This window comes from Natator depressus, chromosome 1 (assembly GCF_965152275.1).
Source record: "Natator depressus isolate rNatDep1 chromosome 1, rNatDep2.hap1, whole genome shotgun sequence".
In the NCBI taxonomy this organism is placed as follows: Eukaryota; Metazoa; Chordata; order Testudines; family Cheloniidae; genus Natator; species Natator depressus.
In genome coordinates, this window is record NC_134234.1 from 163160093 (window position 1) to 163186570 (window position 26478).

The 26478-nt window shown below is 43.9% G+C and overlaps 1 protein-coding gene across 4 annotated transcripts in view; it reads left to right on the top strand.

The window, feature by feature from the left end:
* EPCIP (exosomal polycystin 1 interacting protein) overlaps window positions 1-20066 on the top strand; it is a 35646-nt gene extending 15580 nt beyond the window's left edge. For 2 of the 4 annotated variants that reach the window (XM_074946720.1, XM_074946721.1), the window contains 2 exons: window positions 11303-11447; window positions 17830-20066. In XM_074946720.1, coding sequence (XP_074802821.1) covers window positions 11418-11447; window positions 17830-18546 — 747 coding nt within the window. In that variant the 5' untranslated portion in view covers window positions 11303-11417 and the 3' untranslated portion in view covers window positions 18547-20066. The remainder of the gene's footprint in view (window positions 1-11302; window positions 11448-17829) is intronic. The other 2 variants (XM_074946722.1, XM_074946723.1) reach the window with 1 other exon arrangement.
* The last annotated feature ends 6412 nt before the right edge of the window (window positions 20067-26478 follow it).

Consider the following 26478-nt stretch of genomic DNA (forward strand, 5'->3'; position numbering starts at 1 on the left):
AAGAATCAGGGCTCACGTAATGAAATCAGTAGGCAGCAGGTTTAAAACCAACATAAGAAGTACTTCTTCACACAGTGCACAGTCAACCTGTGGAACTCATTGTCGGGGATGTTGTGAAGGCCAAAACTACAATAGGATTCATAAAAGAACTAGATAAGTTCATGGAGGATAGGCCCATCAATGGCTATTAACCAGGATGGTCAGGGATGCAACTTCTCATTCTGAGTGTCCCTAGCCTCTGATTACCAGAAGTTGGGAGTGGGCGACAGGGGATGGATCACTCAATGATTGCCTGTTCTGTTCATTCCCTCTGAAGCACCTGGCATTGGCCACTGTCAGAAGACAGGATACTGTGATAGATGGAACATTGTTCTGACCCAGCATGGCCATTCTTATGTCCTTATGTGTACAGCAAGAAGAATCTGAGCTTTGTGCCTCCTAGGGTAGGACAGGGTAGAGAAAAGGAAGATTGGAGCTGAGAAAGTTGCATGACCCCAGAGCCACCCTTCCTCACTGTAATTGTTCTCCTGCTGCAGGTAAAGCAATGGGCAGAGCCTTGAAAACCACTCATCTTCCATTCTTTCTATGGCAGCTCCAAATACACTTGGCTACAAGAGTATTTTATGTGCATAGCTGCATGGTCAGATGGGAGTCTCCAGGCCCAGATTTCAATTTTCCTGTGAGACTGAACTCTGCCATAGCAGCATAATGGCTTGGTCTCTCAGAACTAGCAATGGAAATACCCATCTCCAACCCGACCAGTACGTGGTCTCTGATGAAAGGGAGAAGGGAAAGTTGGAGCTTCTGGGGAAGGACAGAAAGGAGGGGTCACTCTGACAGTTTGGGGATATGCCTGTGTCAAATTATGAATTCGATATTGTTTTATGTACGCCATTGGTGATTGTAACCTTCATTGTGGATTAGAGCATCCATTTTGTAGCAAAGGCTTGACACCTAGTGGACAGACTATGTCTGAGGTATAGTGTACACTACAGAGTTAAGTCAATGCAAGTAACACCAACGATCATAAACCGCTATAATTACATCTCTTGTGCATGTTCACACAATGCTCCTTCTGTTGGCGGAGCGTGTCCACAGTTGGTGCTCTAGCATAGACAGTGAGAGGAGTGAGTGCTGGGTAGCTATCTCAGTGCAACTCACCACCTTCTGCTGCTAGGAGTTGTGGGAAGGCAGAGTGGTTCAGAGTGTCTTATGATTTGGGCTCAACGTCCATGATGCAGTTGTTTCCGTCCCATCATTCCATGGGCTTCCAACTACATTTTGCACCATTTTTAAACCACCCCTGTTTACTCTGCACCCTCCATCTCTTTCTGCAAGAATGGATCTTGCGCTGCTCTCTATTGTTGTGGTCAATGTTATGCTGATCATGCAGTATATCATAAACTTCAAATCTGAATAGGAATTTGTGGTGCCTGCCCTGCTGTGTGCCATGGAAACAATGCCAGATTACTTTTGGCATTCATGGAGCAGCTTCACACAGTGGACCATTGCTCTTGGGCTCAGGAAACAAGCACTGAGTTGTGGGATTGCATCGATATGCGGGTCTGGGATGACAAGCAGTGGCTGGAGAACTTTTGGATGTGCAAAGCCACCTTCCTGGAACTGTGTGAGAAGCTTGCACCAGCACTGTGGCACAAGGGCACCAAAATGAGAGCTGCCCTCTCAGTGAGAAGCATGTGTTGATTGCTTTGTGGAAGCAAGCAACTCCAGACTGCTACTGGTCAGTCATGAATTAGTTTGCAGTCGGGAAGTCCACTGTGGGTGTTGCTTTTTTGCACGTATGCAGGGCCACGAATCACATCCTGCTACGAAAGACTATGGCCCTTGGAAATGTTTGTGAAATAGTGGCTGGCTTTGCGGCAATGGGATTCCCTAACTGTGGTGGGGCAATAGATGCACAGATATCCCAATTTTGGTCCTGGATCATCTTGTGATGGAGTACATTGACAAAAAGGGGTACTTCTCTATGGTATTGCAGGTGCTTGTGGATCACCAGGGTTGCTTCACTGATATCAAAGCTGGGTGGTCAGGGAAGGTGCATGATGTATGCATCTTCAGGAACACCAGCCTTTACAGAAAGCTGCAAACAGGAACTTTCTTTCCACACCAGAAGATTCCACTGGAGGATGTTGAAATGCCCACAGTGATCCTTGGAGACCCAGCCTTCCACAGGATACTCCCCCACGTCAGTCTCCCTTACTCCCCTGGTTCATGAAGCCTTACATAGAAAACCTGGACAGCAGCAAGGAACGCTTCAACAATAGACTGAACAGGTGCAGAATGACCATTGAATGTACATTTGGCAGATTAAAAGCACGTTGGGGCTCTCTTTATTGCAGGTTAGACCTAAAGGAGAAAAATATTCCCATGGTCATAGCAACCTGCTGTGTGCTGCATAATATTTGTGAGGCTGTGGCAGGGCAGGGGTAAACCCCTTTAAGGCCCTGCCAAAATGCTGGCTGCAGCCTGTTCTCTGGCCAGGAGGCCGGGGTAGAGATGCAGGTACTCAGCAGGGAGTCCAGCTGCAAGCCCTAACGAGGGCTGGCTCAGAGGAACATGCTGAGCTAAGTAGTGACAGCTGGGCTGAGGCACGAGAGGGCTATAAAAGCCCTGGGCAAATCTCAATGGGGAGGCTAGCCTGGGAGGAGACAGGAGGGCAGTATCACTGTCTCCTTACCAAAGAAGGATATCTCAAAAGCCAGGAGTCTCTGGGGAGGGTCTGTGGGGCACGAGCTATTGGGGACTGCACAAACACTGTAAATAAAGACACTTGGGTGATCCAGCAAAAGAAGGCGTGAAAGATTCTTTATTATACCAGCCTAAACACAGGGTGCAGGCTCAAGAGGGAGAAAGCCTGAGGTGACCCCGTGATAGAGGCTAAGGGTGAAAAGTTTCCCCAGGGGTGGAGTGTGGAGTTGGATCGCCTGGCGGCTGATTTTAAGCAGCCAGATACCACGGCTATTAGAGGGGCACAAGGGGGCGCTATTTGAATCAGGAAGGCTTTGAGGTACCATTTTGACAATGAGCACCAGTAATGTGTCTTTCTATAAAGCATTCTGCCATGCTTTGTTAACTTGCCACCTTGCATGAAAATTTTGATGATTGCTTCCTGACCATGATTTGCAGACTGCAAATGTGCTAATTGCCACTGTGTATTAATTCCAGTAGCAACCACCGTGTGTAGGAGACAAATAAAGATTGATTATCTTTCAGAGAGTATTTTTTATTAAATATCAATAAACAACACTCAGAAAACACTTTCTGGAAAGGGACATAACATTGACAAGGGCACTTCCCTGGCAGAGGCTCTCATAGCTGCATCTCACTACAGCTATCATTTTGGAAGCTGTCTGAAGGGGCGGAGTGAATGGGGTACTGCAAAGGGCTGGGAAGACTCAAGGAATGTGTGGGAAGAATTTTGGGAGGGCATGGCAAGCAGTTCTGTATGGGCTGCAGGGGAGAGGGGGAGGCGAGCACACGTGTTCTGCCTGCAGCATTATTAGGGACTTGAGCATCTCTGTTTGCTCCTACTTCAATTTTATCATCTGCTCCTGGCCCACTACAATTTGCTCATGCCCCTGCTTCCTCTCCTGACTAACTATTTTAAAATTTTCATTAATTGAGTTCTCTCCATGGCTTGTGTTCTTGATCTGTGGCATGAGAGGATTAGAGCATCTCCCAAAACATGTCCTCTTTGCTCCTCCTCGGTCACTTCCTTATCTGGCGGAGGTGCTCTGCTGGTGTGTAGGGGGTTCCTGTGAACACCACACCTGCAGAAGCACAAGAAACAATAAACAGAGGCATGATTGTTAGTGCACTCACAGCTTCAAATGATAATAGTAAAATACACCTCTTTCTCACTGTCCCTTGGCAAACACCCTACACATGGTAAGTTCAGCTCAGGGATGGGAGAGGGCATTCAAGATGGGGCAAAGGGTCTTGGTGGCTTTTTAAGGGGATCACTGCAAATGAGTAGGGACAATATTGTAAATTCTGCCACCATTTTCCACATGTGAGATCATTGAAGCTGATATCTCATTCCTGAGGGTAAGCAATGATGCAAGGGAGCATCTCCTGCATGCATGTGGCTTCAGAGCCGGTCCTTATGCTGTTTGCCTGTGTGCTGCTTCGGTCCCTGCACAAATGATTGCCAGTTGGCACAGGAAAGTTTCCTACAATGGGGGAAGGAACACAGCAGCTCTGCCAAGGAACCTCCAGAAGAGGATTGCTGAGTACCTCCAGGAAAGTTTCCTAGAGATCTTTCTAGAGGATTCCTGTGAAATCTTGGTCTGCATTAACACATTGATCTGCAGGGGCCCCACTGCATACCTGCATAGCAGACACAAACACTGCTAATCTTGTACATCTTTATCCCTTAACCCACTTCTAGCATATAACAAAGCAAAGGACAGCTCTACCTCATGTAATCAAGCAGTATCAACTCAAAACAAGCACTTACCAGAGCTCCTCTCTCCTGCATTATGCATGCCAGAGATAGAGTGCTGTGACTGGCTCGAACCTTCCAGGGTTGAGAAGAGATCTTGGCTCGCCACAGCATGACAAGATGACCCTGTTGCCTGTTCCATCTCATCCTCAATTCCACTTCCTCGTCCACCACTTCATCTTTGGGGTTGAGTCCACAGGCCCTCTCTCCAGCCTCCCCTTGAAGTATCCACGGGGCTCTTGGCAGAGGAGGTGGAGATGCCACAGAGGATGGCGTCCAGCTCCTTATACAAGCAGAAGGTCTTCAGCACAGCACCAGAGCAACGGGTTGACTCCCTTGCCTTCTCGTACACCTGCGTCAGCTCCTTTATCTTCACCTGGCACTGATGCGTGTCCTGTTCATAGCTCTTCTCCAACATGCCACAAGAAATCTCGCCATAGGTATCGAAGTTCCTACGGCTGGTGCAGAGCTGGGATTGCACAGCCTCCTCTTCCCACAGTGCCAGCAGATCCAACAACTCAGGTGTGCTCCAAGTGGGAGAGTGTTTGCTGTGTGGAGCCGCCATGGTCAGCTGGGAAGATGCAATGTGAGCTCTCCACGCCAAGCAAACAGGAAGTGGAATTTCAAAAATTCCCAGTCCTATAAAGGGGAGAAGGGGCAGTGCGATGGCGGGGGCTCAGGGAGAAGGGTAAGCGGGCAGGACCTTGGGGGAGTGGGCAGTGCGAGGGCATGGCCTCAGGGGGCAGTGTGGTGTGGGGGGACAGGGCCACAGTTCGGGTGCCTGTGGCCCCCACACTTGTAAAGTGCTTCCATCACTCCTGATCTAAGGGGAAAGTGTCTAAGAGGTTTCGGGAGGGCTGTGGCATGTGTTCTGTGGTTTAGGTGGCCAGACTGAGGGGTTCCACTGCCCAAGAAAAGGTGTCAGATATGAGGTCTGTACCTGGAAGTGCATCTGAGAGACCCAGAGCTTGGAACGGTGACCAGTCACTACCCAGACCCAGGGACCTTAGAACCACATATGATTCAGTGGTTAGATCCAATCACAACAGCCTGAAGTTCATCCAGAGAGGGGGACTGGCTCAGGCTCTGACAGTCACTGAAAGAGAGGCAACAGAAAACAAACAACAAAGGAAAAAAATAAGAAGAAATAGAACACACCAAAAACAGAAGGAAAAAATGAGGGAGGAAAAATGCACATAAAAGAAAAAAAATAGACCAAAGACAGGGGAAAGAGGAAAAAATGAGGAATGGAAGCATTTTTCTGGGGCATGGTGCATAGGAACATGAAGGGTAGGAACAGGGAGTGTGCCCAGGTACCAGTCTAATGCAAAGTGAAGGCTCCAATATCAAATGCTGATGAACCCCTGTGGTTTAGTAAAAAGAACAGGAATACTTGTGGCATCTTAGAGACTAACAAATTTATTTGGGCATAAGCTTTTGTGGGCTACAGCCCACTTCATCGGATGCATAGAATGGAACATATAGTAAGAAGATATTTATACATACAGGGAACATGAAAAGGTGGACTGTCTGGCCAAGAAGGAAGTAATACTGAAATGCTCCAAAATTTCGTCTAATACCACGAGGCTGGGAAGTCATACAGAGTGGGATTCACAAAGTTATTTAGGTGCCTAACTCCCATGAGAGTTAGCACCTAACTTCCTTTGTGAATCCCACACATCATAATCCCATATAGGGTGACCAGATAGCAAGTGTGAAAAATCGGGACAGAGGGCAGGGGGTAATAAGAGCCCACATTAAAAAAAACCCCAAATATTGGGACTGCCCTATAAAATCGGGACATCTGGTCACCCTAATCCCATATCAAAAATTGGGCTCCCTCAGGAATGGGGGGAGAGCCGCAGATTTCTGAGTAGGATAGTCCTCTCCACTCAACTCATTACCATCATGGATAAAAATATTAAGTGAAGAAGATAAATAGAACTAGGATCCAAATTGTTGGGTATGTGGAAGGAATTTCGAGTTGCATATTTGGAAGGTAGGAAATTGCTGTTCTACATTCACAAAAACCAAAATCCTGTCTCCAGCACCTTTCACAAGTGATGTAGCTGGACCCCTCTCTCACCCTTTGTCAGTCTTGTCTATTTAGACTTGACTGGGGGAGCTTGTCTGGGGGAGGGACAGTTTCTTATTATGTGTTTGCACAGCAAGTGATCCACTAGAGCCCTCTATTTGTTTGGGGCCTCTGGACACTATTATACTGCAGTTAAATAATAAGAATACATAAATAATGGTTGGGATAACCTATATGGCCTTTGGTCACTGCAAAGCAGGATAGCCTCACCCTAGTCAGATATATGCAGATACTCCCATTAAATTCAATAGCTGCAGCATTAGGTCCAGACACTGTGAAAACCTTGCTACTGCGTACACCTGAGTTCTTCCAGTGCTGTGCACAGTGTTAATGCATACACTGTAAAATCAGAGTTAATGATGTAACCTTTAAGCAGGCCTCTCCGTACCCCACCCAAAGATTAGTTCAAGCAGGAATTGCTGTTAGGAATAATCTCTGTAAAGCCAGTAGGTAGGGATCATTGCCAGGGCAGGAGCTCTATGCAGATGAACATGCCCAGTACACATCACACTAACTCTAGTTACAAAGTACTTGCAGAGCACTCTCTATATATGTTTGGAGAGAGGCAAAATAGGGGTGGACAACTTCTATGTCCCCATCCCACTGTTGACCATAGACTTTCTTTCAGGAGTCCATGGGCAGGGCCTGCCAGAATGTGACCCCAAGGATCTAGCAGTAGGCTGTAGCTATAATGCATAGTTCAGCCTCTAGACAGGGCCCTATAAAAAGAGAATTTACTTGTGTCCAGAAGAAAACAGCTGAATTCTTTAGGAATTTATACTTCATAATGTATGGGGGAGGGTTAAAGTATACCAAGAGTTGGGCAGCTTGATCCAAATAAGATTGTATTTATCTATGGATGAGCTCAAGTTCAGAGGTAGAGTCGAAGACATTAATCCCAATTCTGTTCCCACTGAATACTGGAGGCATAAATTAGACCAGCTCTAGAGACTACTCTGCCTGCCACACTTTCTTAGTGCAGGAGCCCAGAACAGCAGGGACTTATTGTGCTCTGGTAAAAGGACAATGAGGATACTTAGGAGGCTAAATAAGAGGCTATTGCAGTAATCAAAGTGGACTATAATGAGGGGGCGAATGAAAGATTTGGCTGTGAAAAGAAGATTTGGTGATGAAAAGAAAAGGATGGATGTTGAGGAGGAAGAAATGGCAGGATTTGGATCTGGCCTGAATGTATATGACTGGGAAAGGGAGGAGTCAAAAGTACCACAAATTGCAGGTTTGAGTAATGAGAAAGATGGTGGTGCTGTCAGCAAGGAAGGTTTGGGAGGAAACATAAGGAGTTTGATTATGGTCGTGTTAAGTTTCAGCTGATGACAAGTCATTGCTTCGGGGAGAGAGGCTGAAATGTGGGATTGAATGGAAGGAGATAGGCTGGGGCAGAAAGAGAGATTTGCAAGTCATTATCCTAGAGATGATAGTGCTGATGAAATTGCCCAGAGACAGGGTGAGAATTGAGAAGAGCCTTGGGTATCCCTACAGGCAGTGGGAGAGGGGAGAAGGAGAACCTGCAGCCGTGCCGCTTCCTGCAGCTCCCATCCGCCGGGAATGGCAAACTGCAGCCACTTGGAGCTGCAGGCGTCCGTGCAAATGTAAACAAACTGTCTGGTGGCCCACCAGCGGATTACCCTGACAGGCCACTTGCGGCCTGCGGACCGCAGGTTGCCCACCACTGCTTCTGTGGTTTATCAGTCCTGTCACTGGTAAGCAGGCACGTAACAGTAAGTAAATGGGCTCCAGAGCCCTGGAGAGCAGTAAGGGCAGCCAGACTAGTCACAGGAAACTCTGAGAGGAAAATGATTTTATTCTGTAGGGACAGGGATTCTAACACTGTATAGGGTGGTTGGATTAATGCTAAAAGGAAAGGGGTAATAATATCATGAAAGAGCAGTGATAAGAAGAGCACTTCCTGGTGGTGGAACCTAATTATTATTTCAGGCTTTGGCTCATTTCAGAAACTTGTAAACTTGATTAATTTCCCATTGCAATGGTAGTTCCGAGTGGCATAACTCAGAAGCTGTTTATAGCTGTCTTCTGTTCCTCTCCTGTTGTTCTGTCCACTGAATTTATTTCCACAAGGCACCATTTAAAAAAAGATTCCATGGGGGAGGATGAGAGAAAGCAGACCTCAGATTATTCTATTTATACATTGGGGGTGGAGTTGGCAGTAGTCTGACTTGTAACTGAAAAGAGGACATAGTAGTCTTAGGCCATGTCTACATGTACAGCACTGTGGTGAAGATGCTCTATGCTGGTTTCCCATAGGCATAAAAAAAACACCCCTGCGAGCAGCATAAGCTATGTCTGCAGGAGAAGCTCCCACCGACATAGCATTGTGCACATTAGCGCTTATATCGATGTAACTTATGTTACTCAGGGGGTAGAATATTCACACCCCTCAGGGACATAAATTTTGCTGATATAGGCAGACATAGCTTAGAATTTTCCAGTCCTAAGACTAAAACAGATTCTCACTGGAAGCAAAAGAATCCTATAAACACTGGTTTAAACTGCCCCTGCACTTGGAGTACGGAACCTCTACACGTTCCATTCAGAAAGTATTTATCAGGCAAACAGTTAATTAAAATAAATGATTGAACTAATTCTACATATCTGATATCAAAATGTACTGATTTTCACCACTCTAAACAATTTTAAAGACTAAATGAGTCTGGACAAGTTTTACTGTCTGAAACTACTGGATTGAACAGTTATTTAAAAACAAAATCCATACCAGAGTCTTTCTAAGATCAGGAATACACCCACCTTCCTCAGATAATGTGGCCATACTTGGCGCCAGAATGAGTATGTGAGGATGGACAATTTCTGTTTACTGACCTCTCGTGGAAGGATAGGGTTCAGTCCACTTGCCAAGCACAGATTTGAAATTCAAGAAGTAATGGTTCTCTGAGCTCTACAGTCTTTCAAAGTACAAATTAAAAAGCTGAAAAAACCTGTATGTGAATGCTCACAATTTCTTACTTTTATGGTACTTGCTGATTCTGTCAAGGAAATATCATGTCTAAGGGAAACAAATTGTACAGTGGCAGAGACTTTTTAAATAGCCATGTATCATTAATATTTTAATGAGGAGTTCCCACAAGAAAATGTCCCTGTTAGCCTGTGATAAATCCCTTCTTCCAAATGTGCCTGGGTTGCAAAGAGGAACGGGGGACTGACTGGACCATCTATTCATTTTTTTATGTCCAAAACACTGTCTCTTAACCATAGCCAAGGAAGGAGGGCAACAAATGTATAGGAAACACATTTCACTGGAAGTGTTTACTCTTGGTTTCTGAAAATGTAGGGGGTATATTGATAGTACAGCGGAGTGTTCAACGAAGCGTGATTTGAAATGGGGTGTTGTGTACAACAGGCCTTTCAGGGCGGGGGCTCAAGTTCCTTCTCTGTGAAATTTTATTAAAGTACCTAACATTTAATGCAATCTTCTGAATTCCATAGACTACTCTCTAGAAGTATTTTAAAGAGCCCCAGGGATAAACTGTCTCTATTAAGGTAATTAAGCAACATCCAGAGAATGAGAGTATGTGAGGAGGAGGGGTGGATTACATAGCCCAGATTCTCTAGTCCTAAAGCCACTTTGTGCCATGATGCAACCTTGGACACAATGGAGAATCCAGTCCCATTAGAGAGCAGGAAATCACCCTAATCTTCCCTTTAGTTTAGTGGTAGAATTTTAACAAGGAGCTTCTGAGTGTCCCTGCGAGCCCTTTCCAGCACCTAGTGGCTTTTAAAAACTCTCTAAAAATTAATCCAAACTAAGAGAGTCTCCCTGCAAAGCAGTAAAACTTATGTTTCAGGAAGGTGTAACCCACCATGAGTCGTGAGAGATCATAAAAATCTTGTTAAAATGTTTTCCCCCTTTTTTTAATTTAAATTTGAAATTTCAATGAAGAATCTTGTAAAAACAAAAACAACAAAAAACAATCCTGAAATTGTTGTCCAGCTCTGCATAGCCACACTTGTGATGACTAAACCAAATAGTTCAGAGATTTGGTTTGGCTAAGCAGGAAAAGGTTTGTCTACCTAGTTGAACCCAAAAATTCCCATCCTTGCATACTCTTCAGACCCTTTGTGTCCTGTGTCCCTTTCTCTGTTAGGCTCTTGTTCCTCACTTCACTTCTTCCTCTCCAGTCTCAAACTCTACTGCCTTCTCCTTTGGAACCCCCCTCCACTTTTTCTTTCCTACAGACTCCCAGGGCCTTCTGAGCCCCTCTGATGCCTCATGATCATATTCCAGGTTTCCAGCTCCTCCAGACTTCCCCAGGGGGTCTCTCCTGCCTGTTCAGTTGTGACCCTTGCCCTTCTAACAGCCCCTCCACAGCACTAACAGTTATCCAAAAGATGCATCTAAGGGTAGGAGCCATTAAGCTGCTGTGTTCAGGTTTTATCACTGTTTTCTAACTAATTTCTTACTTTTATTTTTATTTTTTTGCAGAAAAGCTTGTTAAAAAATCAACAAAAACCTTTTTCAAAACCCCCAAATTGTGCAGACAGCAGAGTAGCATGAGTAGGAGTTATGTAATGCACATTTCTTTGTAGATAATTGGAGGCTCAAATAGCAGTGCAGTGCAGGTGATTTTAATATTTTGTGGACACTGTATAACCTACAACAGATATTTCACTGCCTGCATATTGCTTGCCAAAAACACACCAAAACTTAGCATGCAGTACTTATTGCTATGATTTCGTCTGAGTTGCAGGGAACAAAAGAGGATAGCAAGTATTTTTGGAGATAAAGCTTCATTCAATACCAAGATACAGAACACAGCTTGTGACTAAACTAACTGTGAAACAGAATTTTCCTATGGTGGCTGCATGAGAGTAACAAAGCAAAGCAAAGCTCAGGTGAGTGCAAAGAATTAGCAGAGGAATAACTAGTTAGCTCTGAAGAGAATTTATCAAAAAAATGTGTTTTGCTTTTGTTTTTTGTCATGGCTATACGCTTGCAGAACTTACTTTGAAAAATCATTAAACTTCTATTGATTTTGGTTGGTGTTTGCAATTCAGGAGAAATTCTGAGTGGCGGGCTCATATAGCACTTTAATTAAAATCTCTTTTATAGAGATTAAATTCATACTGCTGCTAAACTTATCTATGAATTTTGCTTGCAAAATACTATCTTCAAAACAGATAAATCCAGATCATTCTCGGCAATGTGTGAGGGGAATATTACTGCATTTATGACACAATAGTGATACTGTAAATATTCTGATTTATTTTATCATAGCCTCAAGCCAAGGAAAAATAAACCAAATGTAAAAGTATGGTAGTAGAATTCTCATTATAATGCATGATTGGATCCTTAGATGTTTGGGGCCAACTTCATTGCTTGTGTAACTGCATAATATCGGGAGTTATGGCATGGTTGTACTTGACCTTTGAAGTTTAACATTAACTAAATGTTCAGGTGGCATTTCTGGTATGTTGTGAGAGATAATGCTGTGGAATTTGGATTAAATATTTAATTTCAACAAGAAGCCGTCTGTATCCTGAATTCAAGAGAAACATGTTTTTCTAACTTTTAAAATAGTTGCTAGACATGGGAGGTGAGCATGAAATTAAATTTCCTTGGAGTGAGCTCATTAAAGTTTGCTCTCTAGAACACTCATCTTCCTCTTTTCGTGGATGTGTAAATCCTGGGGCATTTGCTGGCCACCATAATTTCTGTAAATATACTGGTGTGTGATCAAACATCAAAGAAATAAGTGGACTGAAATGTACCTCTTTTGTAAACTGTAAATTTGGAGTGTAATCAAAAGGACAAAGAAGTCATTCTATTAAGATGCAATGATGTTTATAATTTTAATGTTCAATGTATCCTAGAATAACAATGCTCTTTGTAGGGTTGTCAGGAGGAACTGAATCCGGAATATCTTGCTCCAAAGCAAACCCATTAGCAGGGAGCTGTCCTCTGAGGATCAACCACAGATTACTAATACAAGGCTAATCTAACAAGCTACTAAATGCATTTTAAAATATTCTGTTAATAGGGTGCTACACAAACGTTTGTATATTAAAAGGCTCCATTGTTTAATTAAATCAGGTTTGGATTGGTACCCTGTGAATATTCATTAATTATATATTATTACATACTATTACTATTAGTTTCTTGCGGACCACATTTTTTTAAACAATCAGCTTTTATTGTACTGACTTTCTGATGCACTGGACATGTGTTCTAGAGATGGGAGAACATTTAAATATTCTAAGGGCTAAATTCTTCCCTCGGATTCAAAGAAGATTCTGGCTGGCTTCAGTGGGAACCACACCCATGGGCAGAATTTGGTCCTAATTGGTTCTACTGTATAAGATTTCAAATTAATCAGTAAAAAAATATTTCCACCCATGTATCTTATCTCTTATCTTGAGGCAGGATATTATTTATTATTATTAGTAGTAGTAGTAATATTTAGCATCGGTAATACTGTAGTATTTATCTTTTTTTTTTTTTTTAAAGAGGAGGGGCAGGGCAGGGGGCAGAAGCAGAGTCGGGAAGAGGGACAGAGGCAGGATCCTGAGCCCCAGCAGCTGGGCAGCTGGGAGGTGGCCCCTCTCGGTTCAGCTCAGGGATCGGGGGGGTGGGAAGGGGACCCTCAATGATGCTGGGCTCAGGCTCTATGGCTGGTGTGGCAGCCACTGAATCGGGAGGTGGAAAGTCTTCAGTAGGGTCCCCGCCCGGGAAGGAGGTCGGTTGCCCACACCTATGAGGGATACCCCATGGGATTCGGGTCCTGGCCGCGTGGCACTGGCCATTGCCTCAGTACGCTCGGTGGCCATCAGCGGGGTGCCACTTGCGGCCGGGCAGATGAAAGAGCCCAGGGGACCCTCAGATGCAGGAGCAAAAGCAGCAGTTAGGGGGAGGGAGCATGGGGAAAGGGGGGCTGGGGTGAGGTCACTTAGATCGAGGCCCGCTGGCAGAGGGTCGTCCTCCCCCTGGGTGACCAAGGTCAGACCCAGGGCCTCGATCTCCTCATAAATGGAGGGGAGATCACCTTCCACCACCCCGGGGTTCTCCCTGCCGGCACCCGAAGCGACGCTCATTTCGGGGCTCGCAGGGGCTTCAACTGTTAAGGGGGCAGGAGGGGCTCCATCGGGGGCCTCTGAGGGAAGGGACTCCAGTGGAGTGGTGGTACTGCCCTCCGGTGCTGCCACGTCTTCCCCAGCTGGTACTGGTGGACAAATTCCACCCGGGGGCAAGGCGGAAGGCCTGGCATCGGCGCCCCCTTCCTGGTCTTCCGGGGGGCTTCCGCATCGGTGGGAAGGAGCAGAGCTCGAGCCTTCCGCTTGCCCCGCTTCCCCTGTACTAGGGCCCAGCCCTCCATGGCATCATCCGGGGGCTGGCTAACAGGGGTCGGGTCGGGGGGCAGGGGCGATGGCTCAGGGATTCAGGGAGGTCGCGGTGGGGCAGCATGAGGGAGGGAAGATTCCCCCTGGGGTAGGCCCTCTCCCATGTCCGGCAGGTATAAGAGACCAGGGAGGCTAAGCCTCCCCAAACAGGATGTGGCGCACCTCTCTCTAGAGGTGCTGCCGCCGGCCTGCCGCCTTCAGAGCGCTGCTGCCAAAAGGGCATCCGGGCCATAGCCCCACCCATGCTCCACTCCAGGGCCCTGCTCCCACTTGTGCTCTTCCCCCATCACCCTGCCCACACTTCTCCTCTTCCCGCCCCCAACTCCCTCTTCCCCCCAAGGTCCCACCCTTGCTCTGCCTCTTTCCCCCGAGGATCCCAATCCCGCTCACACCTCTCCACCCCCTCTGAGGAACGGTGGGCAGGGGAGGTCTCAGGGGAGGGGGCGGAGAAGTGCGAGCAGTGGGTAGGGCGGCTTCGGGGAAGGGGTAAAAGAGGCACGAGCGGCAGCGGCCTCAGCGGAGGGGACAAAGAGGCACAAGAAGTGGGCGGGGGGCCTCGGGGGCGGAGAGGAGGGAGTGGCGGGTAGGAGGGGGAGAGCTTCGGGGGATGGGGTAGAGAAGGTAGGGGACCAACCAGGAGCTGGGCCTGGGGTGGAGTGTGGACAGGGCCTTGGGGGAGGAGGCAGAACGGGGCGGGCCTCAGGGTGGAGCAGGGAGAGGGGCCACAGTCCAGGCACCAGTGGCCTCCCCCACTTCTAGGAAGCTTCTGGTGCTCACATCCAGCCTCCCCAAATGCAGGAATCACACGCTGCCCATGGTATTTATACCCACTGTGGTAGGGACCAAAGGCCCCAGTCAGGATCTGGTACCATTGTACTACATACTGTAAAAACATGGGGCTGGATGGCTGAAGATCAAGGTGTCCCTATTAGCTCTTGTGGCTCCCCCATCCAGTGCACCCAAGGGGAGCTTGGGCAAAATGAAGAATCCACTCTGTTGTCTGTAGCACACGTGAAGGTTGTTAAACTGCTTTGCTTTGCTACTTTGCTTTGATGAAGTAGTATAAAGGAGGCAGAACATATCAATGAATCGGGCCCCAAAAAGTAAAAAGGAAAGTGGTAAGAAAATAAAGATTTTTTTGTTATGCCTATTACAAGACAGTAATAAAATTATAGAACTGTCTAGAAGCTAGGAGGAGAAAGAGAATGGGTGAAGTCAATGGCGACTGCATAGAGGGTCATAAATAAGGAGTGGAATCACCTGTGTTTGGACACAGAAGAGAGGGGAGAAGATGGAGCTGTGAATTGTCTGTTTACAACAATGCTTTCGGAAGGCCAGCAGACCACATAACTGACTAGCTCACCTTAGTTTTCTGTCTTGAGTCTTCAGTGTTGAATTCACTATGTGGTTTTACCAGTAATAAATGTGAAAGCTGCAGATCAGTGCTGCAAACATATGGTTAGTGTTTAGTGATGATCAAACTTTGTATAAACTTATCTGACTCTACATGTCTAAAGTTGAAGGGAGTGTAGGAAATAAGTTCTGAAGTAATGAAAAAAAATAATTCTTTTGAAATAAAATGTAAATCTTGATAAGTAGTAAGACAGGAGTCATATCCATCTCAAAAGGTGCAGAAAGTCAGTTTTTCAGATTCTTCAAGATTAAAGGAGTCACTGAAACTCTGTCTATTGAAATGGAAGAGTAGAACATTAACTTAATGATACTGAAAGTGAGACATTTTCCATGCTGTTGTCATTATGAAAACATAGATGTGATGATAATTTAAGTCCCGGTGTCAGGCTCTTTAGCAACTCTTCAACATCAAGTTCATTCATGAGCAATCTCCGTTCATCTTCTGCTTAAAATATATGTTCAGGAAAGGAGTTGTTGCACACTTGGTTGCATCATAATGGTGAAAAATTGTGGAAGTAAAATTAGTTGAATTCAAAATTGTGTCAAATTTTAAAAGACCCACACCCTTGTTTAAGCAGCCCAGTATCAATCAAGTGTGTTTTTAGCATATTTGGACTGGTTAAATCTAAATTGGGCAACAGGTTAGATTCTGAAAAAGCAAATAAGCTGGTAAAAGTATCTCCGAACAAATACAAAAGTCTGGTGGGCCTAGCCAGTTAGCAGACCAGAGGAGTAAATTATTGTGTTCTTCTATTTTACTTACAAGACTGCAAGCTCTTCATTTTGGACAGAATGCCTTTTTATGTCTGAGGAATAATTATGCATATGAAGTGAATGTATATGTTTTGTGTTTTACTTCATAAAATCTTCATGGCCTGTTCTAGTTTTACTCAGAAGAAAAAGTGGGGTTTTTTTTCAGGATGAGGGCAAATCACAACAGCCTGATTGTAAGATGCTGTCTGAATCTGGTGTCTACACAGTACAGACACTCCATGCCCCTCCCAGCGTGGGTATAAATAGCAATGTAGACAGTGAGGCACTGCTTAGGTGAGTAGAGTAAAGACACACCAGAACCATAGGGATGCACTCACCACGGCTCTCTAACTTGCCCAATCAGTGCCCCCCTGATCTACGCTTGCTATTATTAGCAGTGTATTGTTCCCCTGCCTCCCCCTGCTGGAGCCTTGCCCCACTGCCCGAGTCTTTCACTGCAGCGAGGAACAGCTCCAGCAGCGGGAGCTGCTGCGGCATTTCCCTGCTGCCTCCCCCCCGACAGACCCTTTTCCTGTTGCTGGAGGGTCGGGACACTACACTGCTAAAAATAGCAGTGTAGATGGGAGACACACTATTTGCATGAGTAGAGAGCTGTGTAGGATATGTACCCTAAGGTTCTGTCATGTCTTTACTCATTTAAGCAGTGCCTCACAGCTGTTTATACCCATGCTGGGGGGCATGCAGTGTGTATAGTCTACACGCCGCCATACGGTAGACTATAGCCTGAGAGAAGAATGTTCATATTGGTTTGGTACTCAACCAATGAGAGCTATAAAACAGTAAAGATTAAATGACTGAGGTACAATTTGTTCTTTATAAATCTCCGTGCCTTTATTATTTCTATTACAGGCATGCCTAGAGGCGCCAATGAATGTAGGGACGCTATTGTGCTAGGCACTGTACAAACACATAGTAATAGACAGTCCCTACCCACAAAGAGTTCACATTCTAAGGGCTAGATTGTCACAGCCCTTACTCAGGCATGCAGGGGAGTAAGAGGCAGTAAGACCCCACCTTTTACTTCCCTGCTCAGATTGCCCTCCACTGCAGCTAGTGTTGCAGGGGTTATCAGCACTCACTCAATATTCCTGGCAGCAAGCAAGTGCACTGGGAGGAAACTGATAGGAGCAAGGAGTAGGAGGAGCCCTGTCTTTGCCCTCACCCTTGTCAGCCAGAGTAGCTGGCGAAGTGCACAGGGGAAAGTAAGCTGTTCTATAAAAGTGGATAAAACAATTTATTCCTCCCCGAGTGGAAGGGAACAGCTGGCAAGAAATCCAATGGAGTCACAGTTTGTTCTCTGACCTGCACTGGGATCAGTGAAGCTATGTGTCTCCCCTAACCTGAGGAAGTGCTCTGTGTGCAGGGCCAGCTCTAGGCACCAGCAAACCAAGCACATGCTTGGGGCGGCACTTTTCAAGGGGTGGCGCTCGGGACCCCCCCCCTTTTTTTTTTTTGCACTTGGGGCAGCAAAAAACCTAGAGCTGGCCCTATCTCTGTAGCTTGAAAGCTTGTCTCTCTGACCAACAGAAGTTGGTCCAATAAAAGATATTACCTCACCCATCTTGCCCCCTAACTTAGGGTAAATTGTAAAGTGGCAGTGTAGCCCTGAATAGACAAGTCAGACAATGAGTGGGAGAAAGTCTTAACGATTAAGTGAACCCTAATATAATAAAGTTACTCTTATTCTTATTAGGTAATGGCAAGTGATAAGAATCACTCAGTAAAAGAAGACAAGATGCCTGGAATCATGATGTCAGTATCCTGCCATAAGCACCATTTCCTTTTGGTTGGCTTTCTTGGTTTCTGTCTTAACAGTTTTGTGAGAGGTCAAAAGAACAACACTCTGATTTTCACCAAGGAAAACACAATTCGCAACTGCAGCTGTTCTGCTGATATCCATGATTGTGATTACAACTTGGCAAACCTCATGTGCAGTTGCAAAACCATCTTGCCTTATACAATAGATAGAGCCAGCTACCACAGTGACCTAACAATTTGGTTCACAGATACGACCGTGCTTGGAATGCTGTTGAACTTTACAGTGGTGCACTACCTGAAGCTTTCACTCTGTGGCTCCACTCCTCTACCAACAGAATACCTGGCCATTTTGGGATTGCGAAAGCTGCAAATAAACAGTGAGGTTAAGGGCCAATTTCTAGAGCAAAATTTAACAATCTACAAAAGCGGCGACAATGAGATGAGAGACAAACTGAAGGTGCTACACAAAGACAGGCAAATGTTTTTGTATATTTCTGTCTTGGATACATCTCTTTTCAACAGGTATTCTTTATTGAAGTCCTATAGTGTGGAAAATGTCTCCAGCATTACAGACCACTTTCCAAGTCTGCCATATTCTGATATATTTTCAACTACTAATAACAAAAGCTACGTTGTAACATTCATTTACTGAAACATGTTCAACAACTTCAGCAGTACAGTAAGGGGGCATGTTAACCTGTCATTAGAACAAGATATGGAGCGTTTGCAAGTCTGTTTTGTTTGAGCCAGAAGGGAAAGTAAGTGTGGGTCAGTTCTTACTGCATTCAAAATGACACTACTCACAAAATGTGGGGTTCAAAATAGTTTGAACACAGATAATTAATTCTGTAACCTGTTTCTTAGGGAACAAAGAAAGTGTGAAACAATCAATTTTAAAAGTGATGTAACTAAGTTTTCAAAATGACTTAATTATTGTATGGTAAAGATTGAAATATGTTGATTAATTTTGTTATGAAATGTGCATTACTTGGGCATATGAAAACATGACAATGTACCTTTAGGTATGGAACTACCTAATAATAATAACCCATCTGTAATGTGTTTTTACACATTCTGCTAGATGTAGTAAATCTGTGGAAAATGTATAAGTAGTATGAATTGTAGTGAGTTTGTCTAGTTATATGTACTGAATCTCTTATCTTTTTACATAAAAGTACATGGACCTTTTTCAGTTGTAGTTTGAAAGCTCACACCATTATTTGCCTTGGAAAACCATTAGGCTAGTGTATGATGAGCAATTATGTCTCCTTATGAAGGCTGTTTAATTACTCCAGTGTTGTCTTAATTTGGTTCTACATTAACACAGAACTTGGAGATACCCAGAAGTCACCTACTACAGGACAGGCCCAACAAAGAAAATAACAGAACGCCACTAGCTGTCACCTTCAGCCCCCAGCTAAAAACTCTCCAGTGCATCATCAAAGATTTACAAGCTATCCTGAAAAATGATCCCTCACTCTCACAGATCTTGGGAGACAGACCAGTCCTCGCTTACAGACAGCCCCCCAACCTGAAGCTAATACTCTCCAGCAACCCCACACCACACAACAGAAACACTAACCCAGGAACCTATCCTTGCCCAATGCCAACTCTGTCCACATATTTATTCAAGTGACACCATCATAGGACCTAATCACATTAGCCACGCCATCAGAGGCTCGTTTATCTGCACATCTACCAATGTGATATATGCCATCATCTGCCAGCAATGCCCCTCTGCCATGTACATTGGCCAAACCAGACAGTCTCTACGCAAAAGAATAAATGGACACAAATCTGACATCAGGAATCATAACATTCAAAAACCGGTAGGAGAACACTTCAACCTCTCTGGCCACTCAGTAAAAGATTTAAGGGTGGCAATTTTGCAACAAAAAAGCTTCAAAAACAGACTCCAACGAGAAACTGCTGAGCTTGAATTAATATGCAAACTAGATAGCATTAACTTGGATTTGAATAGAGACTGCGAGTGGCTGGGTCATTACACATATTGAATCTATTTCCTTAAGTATCCTCACACCTTCTAGTCAGCTGTCTAAATGGGCCATCTTGATTATCACTACAAAAGTTTTTTTCTCCTGCTGATAATAGCTCATCTTAATTAATTAGCCTCTTACAGTTTGCATGGCAACGTCCACCTTCTCTGTATGTATATATGTATATCTTCTTACTATATGTTCCATTCTGTGCATCCGATGAAGTGGGCTGTAGCCCACGAAAGCTTATGCTCTAATAAATTTGTTAGTTTCTAAGGTGCCACAAGTACTCCTGTTCTTTTTGCGGATACAGACTAACACGGCTGATACTCTGAAACTTGGAGATAGACAGGCTTCATATTAATTAAAGTAGTACTGTTGGCTGCACAGATGCAGAAATCTGACAGAACCTTTGGAGCTGGCTCCAGCAGACCCTTTTATATAGGTTACCAAAGATGAATTGCCAGTGACATACTGTTTTCACAATAAGGCAAGGTTAATTATATCATATATATACAGTATAATAAAAAAGTATCTAGAACAGCAGATCTTTACAGTCTTGTACTGCCAATAACGGATATCTAACAAATCTTTCCTCCTTAGCCCGTGATAACACCTGGGGGAGTGATGGTGTTAAGGGACTGGGGAATCTATTAATTAGGATTTCTTTTAAATGGGAAAACATTCTCATAACTATAACCAAAAAAGATGGCAGGGCTCCTGGACAAAGAACAGTGTTCAGCTTGTGTAATTTGAAAAGGGAAGGGGGGTGATGGTGTTGTAAGTGGTCAGAAGATAAGGAAATCCTTCCCTGAGAGAGATTTCAAAAATACTCAAAACTTGGCACAGTCTGGTACGTTCCAAAGGTGGGGGGAAATGAAAAAATGCTCTCTAGAAGTATTTGCTAACTTTTAATACCAGTAGCTGATATCTCTGGCAGGCGTGCAAAGGTCACTCTGACCTCTAATTTCTATCTTTCTGATCTATATACGTTGTCAGACCATCCTCACCATCATGATATCTTTAACAAGGAGCTCCTATTTTAAATTATGAAGATATGAGTTAGGCCCTCCAGATGCAATATTTATTTATATCCATGAATAGTCGTAAATACCCTGATGCCATAAGTAAATACCAGCATCATTTTACCCACTTTTTTCTCTTTACTCTTTTATTTTCTTTAGGGGCTTTGTTTCTGATGGTGAGATTCAGCATTATTTTATTTTTACATCTGAAAAGTAAAGACACATTTTCTCTTTTGTGAAAACAGATTCCATCAAAGCACTAACCACTTGGATCTGAAGCTCCTTTCTCCCTTCTCTCAATCAAGGGACCACAAGTACTTACTCATTTTTTAACTTAGTCATTACTCAGGCAAACTCCCATTGCAAATCGAGTAAGGATAGAGTATAAAACTTGAGTGAAAACTGAGTAAGAACCTCAGAGTTTGGCCCACAGAGAAGAAACAGCTCTTCTTATGCATTCTTCAATTTTATTTGCATGTAGGACCTTTCATTTATTTACTTTTAGGGAATAATGAAAAAGATGCCTATCCAAAAATGAGGCATTCTAACTTGTCCTTATAACATCCAACGACAATATGCCGTAGTGCTGAGTGTCCAGAGCCACACTATACAGCTTTATTCCAATTATCTAAACATTCTACAGGGCTATTACTAGGGCTGTCAATTAATCGCAGTTAACTCAAGCGATTAACTCAAAATAAATTAACTTGATTTAAAAAAATGAATCACAGTTTTAATCACATTGTTAAACAATAACAGAATACCAATCTAAATGTATGATGAATATTTTCTACATTTTCAAATATATTGATTTCAATTACAACACAGAATACAGAGTATACAGTGCTCACTTTATATTATTTTTATTACCAATATTTGCACTGTAAAAAAGATAAAAGTAGTATTTTTCAATTCACCTCATACAAGTACTGTAATGCAATCCAATCTCTTTATCGTGAAAGTGCAACTTACAAATGTAGAATTATTTTTTTTACATAACTGCACTCAAAAACAAAACAGTGTAAAACTTTAGAGCTTACAAGTCCACTCAGTCCTACTTCTTGTGCAACCAATTGCTAAGACAAACAAGTTTCTTTACATTTACAGAAGACAATGTTACTTATTTACAATGTCACCTGAAAGTGAGAACAGGCATTTGCATGGCACTGTTGTAGCCAGCATAGCAAGGTATTTACATGCCAGACATGCTAAACATTCATATGCCCCATCATGTTTCAACTTGTAGATTTTTAAGAGTGCAAATATTTGTTATAAAACAAAATATTAAATGAGCACTCCACACTTTGTATTCTGAGTTATAATTGAAATCAATATATTTGAAAATTAAGAAAAACATTCAAAATTATTTATAATGTAAATCAGTATTCTATTATTAACAGTTTGATTAAAACTGCAATTAATTTTTTAATCATTTGACAGCCCTAATTATTACTGATCTGGTGAAACCAGGTTAATTGCAGACGATTGTGTGGCTACTGACAATCCTTGGCTGGGCAATGTCCCCTCCTGACCTCAAGTCCAATCTTCAAGGTGCTACGTGCAGGGACTTTATCTCTACTGCAGGCTATATGACCAAAAAGTGCCAGCCAGCGATGACTGTGACTTCAATCCTCTCGTGGCCAGTTCTCAATAATACATCCCTATTATTGATGAAATCAAACCATCTTATACCCAGTAGTCACCGCTGGCAATGCATATGAAATGCCTCCAGCCTCCCTAATGTCTTGTTTAAGCAACATATATGTTTCACAAAAAGAAAAGGAGTACTTGTGGCACCTTAGAGACTAACCAATTTATTTGAGCATAAGCTTTCGTGAGCTACAGCTCACCTCATCGGTTGCATCCGATGAAGTAAGCTGTAGCTCACGAAAGCTTATGCTCAGATAAATTGGTTAGTCTCTAAGGTGCCACAAGTACTCCTTTTCTTTTTGCGAATACAGACTAACACGGCTGTTACTCTGATATATGTTTCAGAATCAGATCCATATAAAAGGCTCAGAAGTACACAGGTTTGATAAATCCATACTTTTGTATGTAGTTTCACCTTCTTTTGGCTCCAGGGCCTGTGCAGGTCCTTCACGGTTCAGACTACTAAACTGATTCTCCTTAGGATATCTGGCTGGCTACAACCATTTGATGACAATGTACTGTCTGGACAGATGAAATTGTCCACTATTTCCACAGTTTGTCTAGCAGCACAGCTATCTTCTATCACAACTTTTGCACTGACACTCTGGATTTTTGTGTTTGCCCAAGAAATCCTTAGTCCCAGGGCAGCTGCCACATGCAGGAAACTCTCTAGTGTGTCTGTAAGGTCATTTGCTGGCTGAAGAGGATGATATCACCCATATAATCCAGTTTGGTAAAAGAAGTTGATCCAAGTTATACCGGTATTTGTAGAGACATGTTCACAGAGCCATTTGATGGCAGAACAGGGCTGGGGGCAGGACATATCCAGTGGTGCAAGTACAGTGGTACAGTCCAGTATGCCATACCAGTAAGATATTTATAGTTAGTATGGCGTACCGGAAAGACACAGGAGGAGCCTGCCCCCAGCCCTTCCTCACAGCGGCATCTCCTGAATCCTCCTCCCTGGGGTCTGCAAGGCTGCGGGTATGTGCGCTGGGGGCAGTACAGCAGCTGCGCCGGAGGAACTGCTGGTGTGGGGCAGCCTGGCAGCCCCATGTTCTTCTGCTCCTTTCACCGCTGCAGTTCCAGAGAGCCCTGATCTCCCAGGAACCACAATGGCGAAAGAAGCAGAACGTGGGGCTGCCAGGTGGCTCCACGCTGGCAGCTCTTCCGGCGTGGCTATACTGCCCACAGCCCTTCCACACAGCTGCATCTCTTGAGCCCTCCTGACTGGGGTCTGTACAGCAGAAGTCTCTGGCGCAGTTGGAGGAGGACAGAATCCCCCCCCCCCACAGGTAACATGGGATAGATGTGGCTCATGGGGAGGGGACAGGGAGAACACGGGGGCCCTGGGCTGGGGGTGAGGTGGAGTCACGTGGCCCCCCTTTGTCTCCCTCCCATGAGTGCAGTGTACCGGCAAGAAATGATTTCTACTTGTACCACTGGACATATCCCTGCTTCACCCCAGATCTAATGTAAAACCTGTCAGACCTATGGGTCCCTCATTGCATCTGTGCCCGTGAGTCATTATGTGGATCTTGAATTAATCTCAGGAAGATGTCGGGAACACCATTGCCTCACAGGGCCTTCCACAGGTCAGCTCTATCGACAGAACTGAAGGCTACCTTTCGGTCTACATATGCTGCTGTCAAAGGACAATTGAATTCATGATTGATCTCAGATAAAAGATGAAGAGGAAGTATAGCGTCCATTGTAGATCACACAGCAGTGAAGCCTGATTGCTCTAGTGATGCTGTTTCACAAGGAAAGGCTGGCAAGTAGGACATGTGTAAAAACTTTTCCAGGAACATTAAGCAGAGTTATTGACCTATAGCTGCTGCACTCAGTGTGTGGGACTTACTCCTTATAAAGTGGGTTGATGATCCCTTCCTTTTACTCTACTGGTACCTTCACAGTAGTCCAAGCCTGGACAAAAAGTTGGTATAATAATGCTACACTTATGGCCTCAATGGCACACCTGATAAGTTTGGGTGTTATGCCGGCAGGTCCGGTGCATGCCTGTTTCACAGTTTCTATAATATCCAGCAGCATTCAAAAAACAAACATTCAGAAGGAACAAAGGAAGCCCCCAATCCTGCAAACACTTACAATCATGCTTAACTTTACTACCATGAAATCCCATTGATTTCAATTGGACTACTCATGGTAGTAAAGTTAAGAATGTGCGTTTTTAAAGGATTGGAACCTAACTCAATTCAGAAAGACAGTGAATCAACTACAAACAGCCTCCTTTCCACCTGCCATCTCTGGGAATATACCCTCAACCTTCTACAAAAAATTATTTCAAATAAATAAATAAAGGGCTTTTTAGTTGATCTTGCCAACTCCCATGATTTTATCATGAGTCTTGAAATAATTGGTGTTTTCTTAAAGCTGCAGATCCTAGAGTCACCTGTATACATGAGAATTCCAGCTTTCATAAACAAAAACAAATTTCTAGCCTTCCTGACTACTGAGAAAAGCATGGAAATATATACCCAGTGTATCCTAAAGGCTCACAAGCCAGAAGGCAAATAAAAAGAACCTAAAATGCACTATTAATTTTCATCTCACTAATTTTCACCCAATTTCATGATGTTTAGGCCTTACTCATGATATGGAGCCTTTGGGGTTGCTTCATAAATGCTAAGGGCTCAGTTCTGAACTGTGGCTGAGTTGAGAGAGACATAGCTCTTCATGAGCAAGCAAGAGAGACTAATTCAGATTGGTTTTCTAGGAACTCCAGCCACCTCCTCTCTAATCAAGCGTATTAAGGTTGAAAGCACAAATTGTTTTTGGCTGATTAATAATCCTGAGGCAGGACACTTCTGTCTTAAAAATTCTCAGAACTGGTTTATACAAAGTAACTCATTTATGGATGTTAGTACACCATATATAAAAACAGATATATTCAAGAAAGTCTAATAGATTATTAGTGACTATATGTGAGGGTCTGCTGCCCTCTAGTAAAAAGGCATTGAATAACAAAGTAATTAAGTATTACCATAACAACACTTTTTAAAATGGAAGCATGCAGTACTATTAAATATGAGCTCTGGCTTTGGTGGGAAGGCTAGTATGGAAATAGGAAAGCACATAAGTCTTCCAGATACTGTAACTTAAAAGAAAACTGCACTTAGTTTTGCTCAGAGTAATGTTCTGAATAAAGGTCACATAATAAAATCCTCAACCCCATGCCCAGCTGAGCACAAGAGAACTCTGATCGGGAAGTAGGGAGGAAATCTTCCTCCAGCCCATGAGAGAGAAAGGAGCCGCAAAGTGGAGTTAGCTGGAATAGCCTCTGCAGTCCTCATGCCCCTGTTCTGGAGACACCAGAGACTTGAAAGTCAAGTCAATCAACCTGCTCCCTACCCTACCCTGTTTCTATTGTGCCCTAAAAAAGCTGCTGCCTTAGGAGATGCCACATAGCTGGCCTCCAATGCAACACATGTAGACACCATGTAAGCTGCAAACTCTATTAATGCCACAGTTCAGGACCCGTCTCATCTGCAGGTGAAAGGGAGGATTTGGGCCACACACAAGCACCACTATTTCTGGCTCTGTCTTGAAGCAAATAATGTATCTTTGTGAAACAAGTATTGGGGTCCAGGTAAGATGCCTAAGAAATTGTAAACCACTTACCAGGCTTTAATACTGGTTGAACAATTTGATGAAGACCTGTAGTGTTTAACAATGTATTTTCATGAAAAGGTTAATGTTTACATGAGATTCTCTATCTGGCTCAATTTGCAGCATGTAAGGACAGTGGCTGCCATAAAGTCTTTCAAACTAATGTGTGCTTCTCATTCGTGGGAACATCAAAAAATTAAATATATCAAAAAACGGACACTGGTGCAAGGGCTATCGAATGGTTTTCCTGTCACTCAGTAGTTCAGACATAACCTATGAACA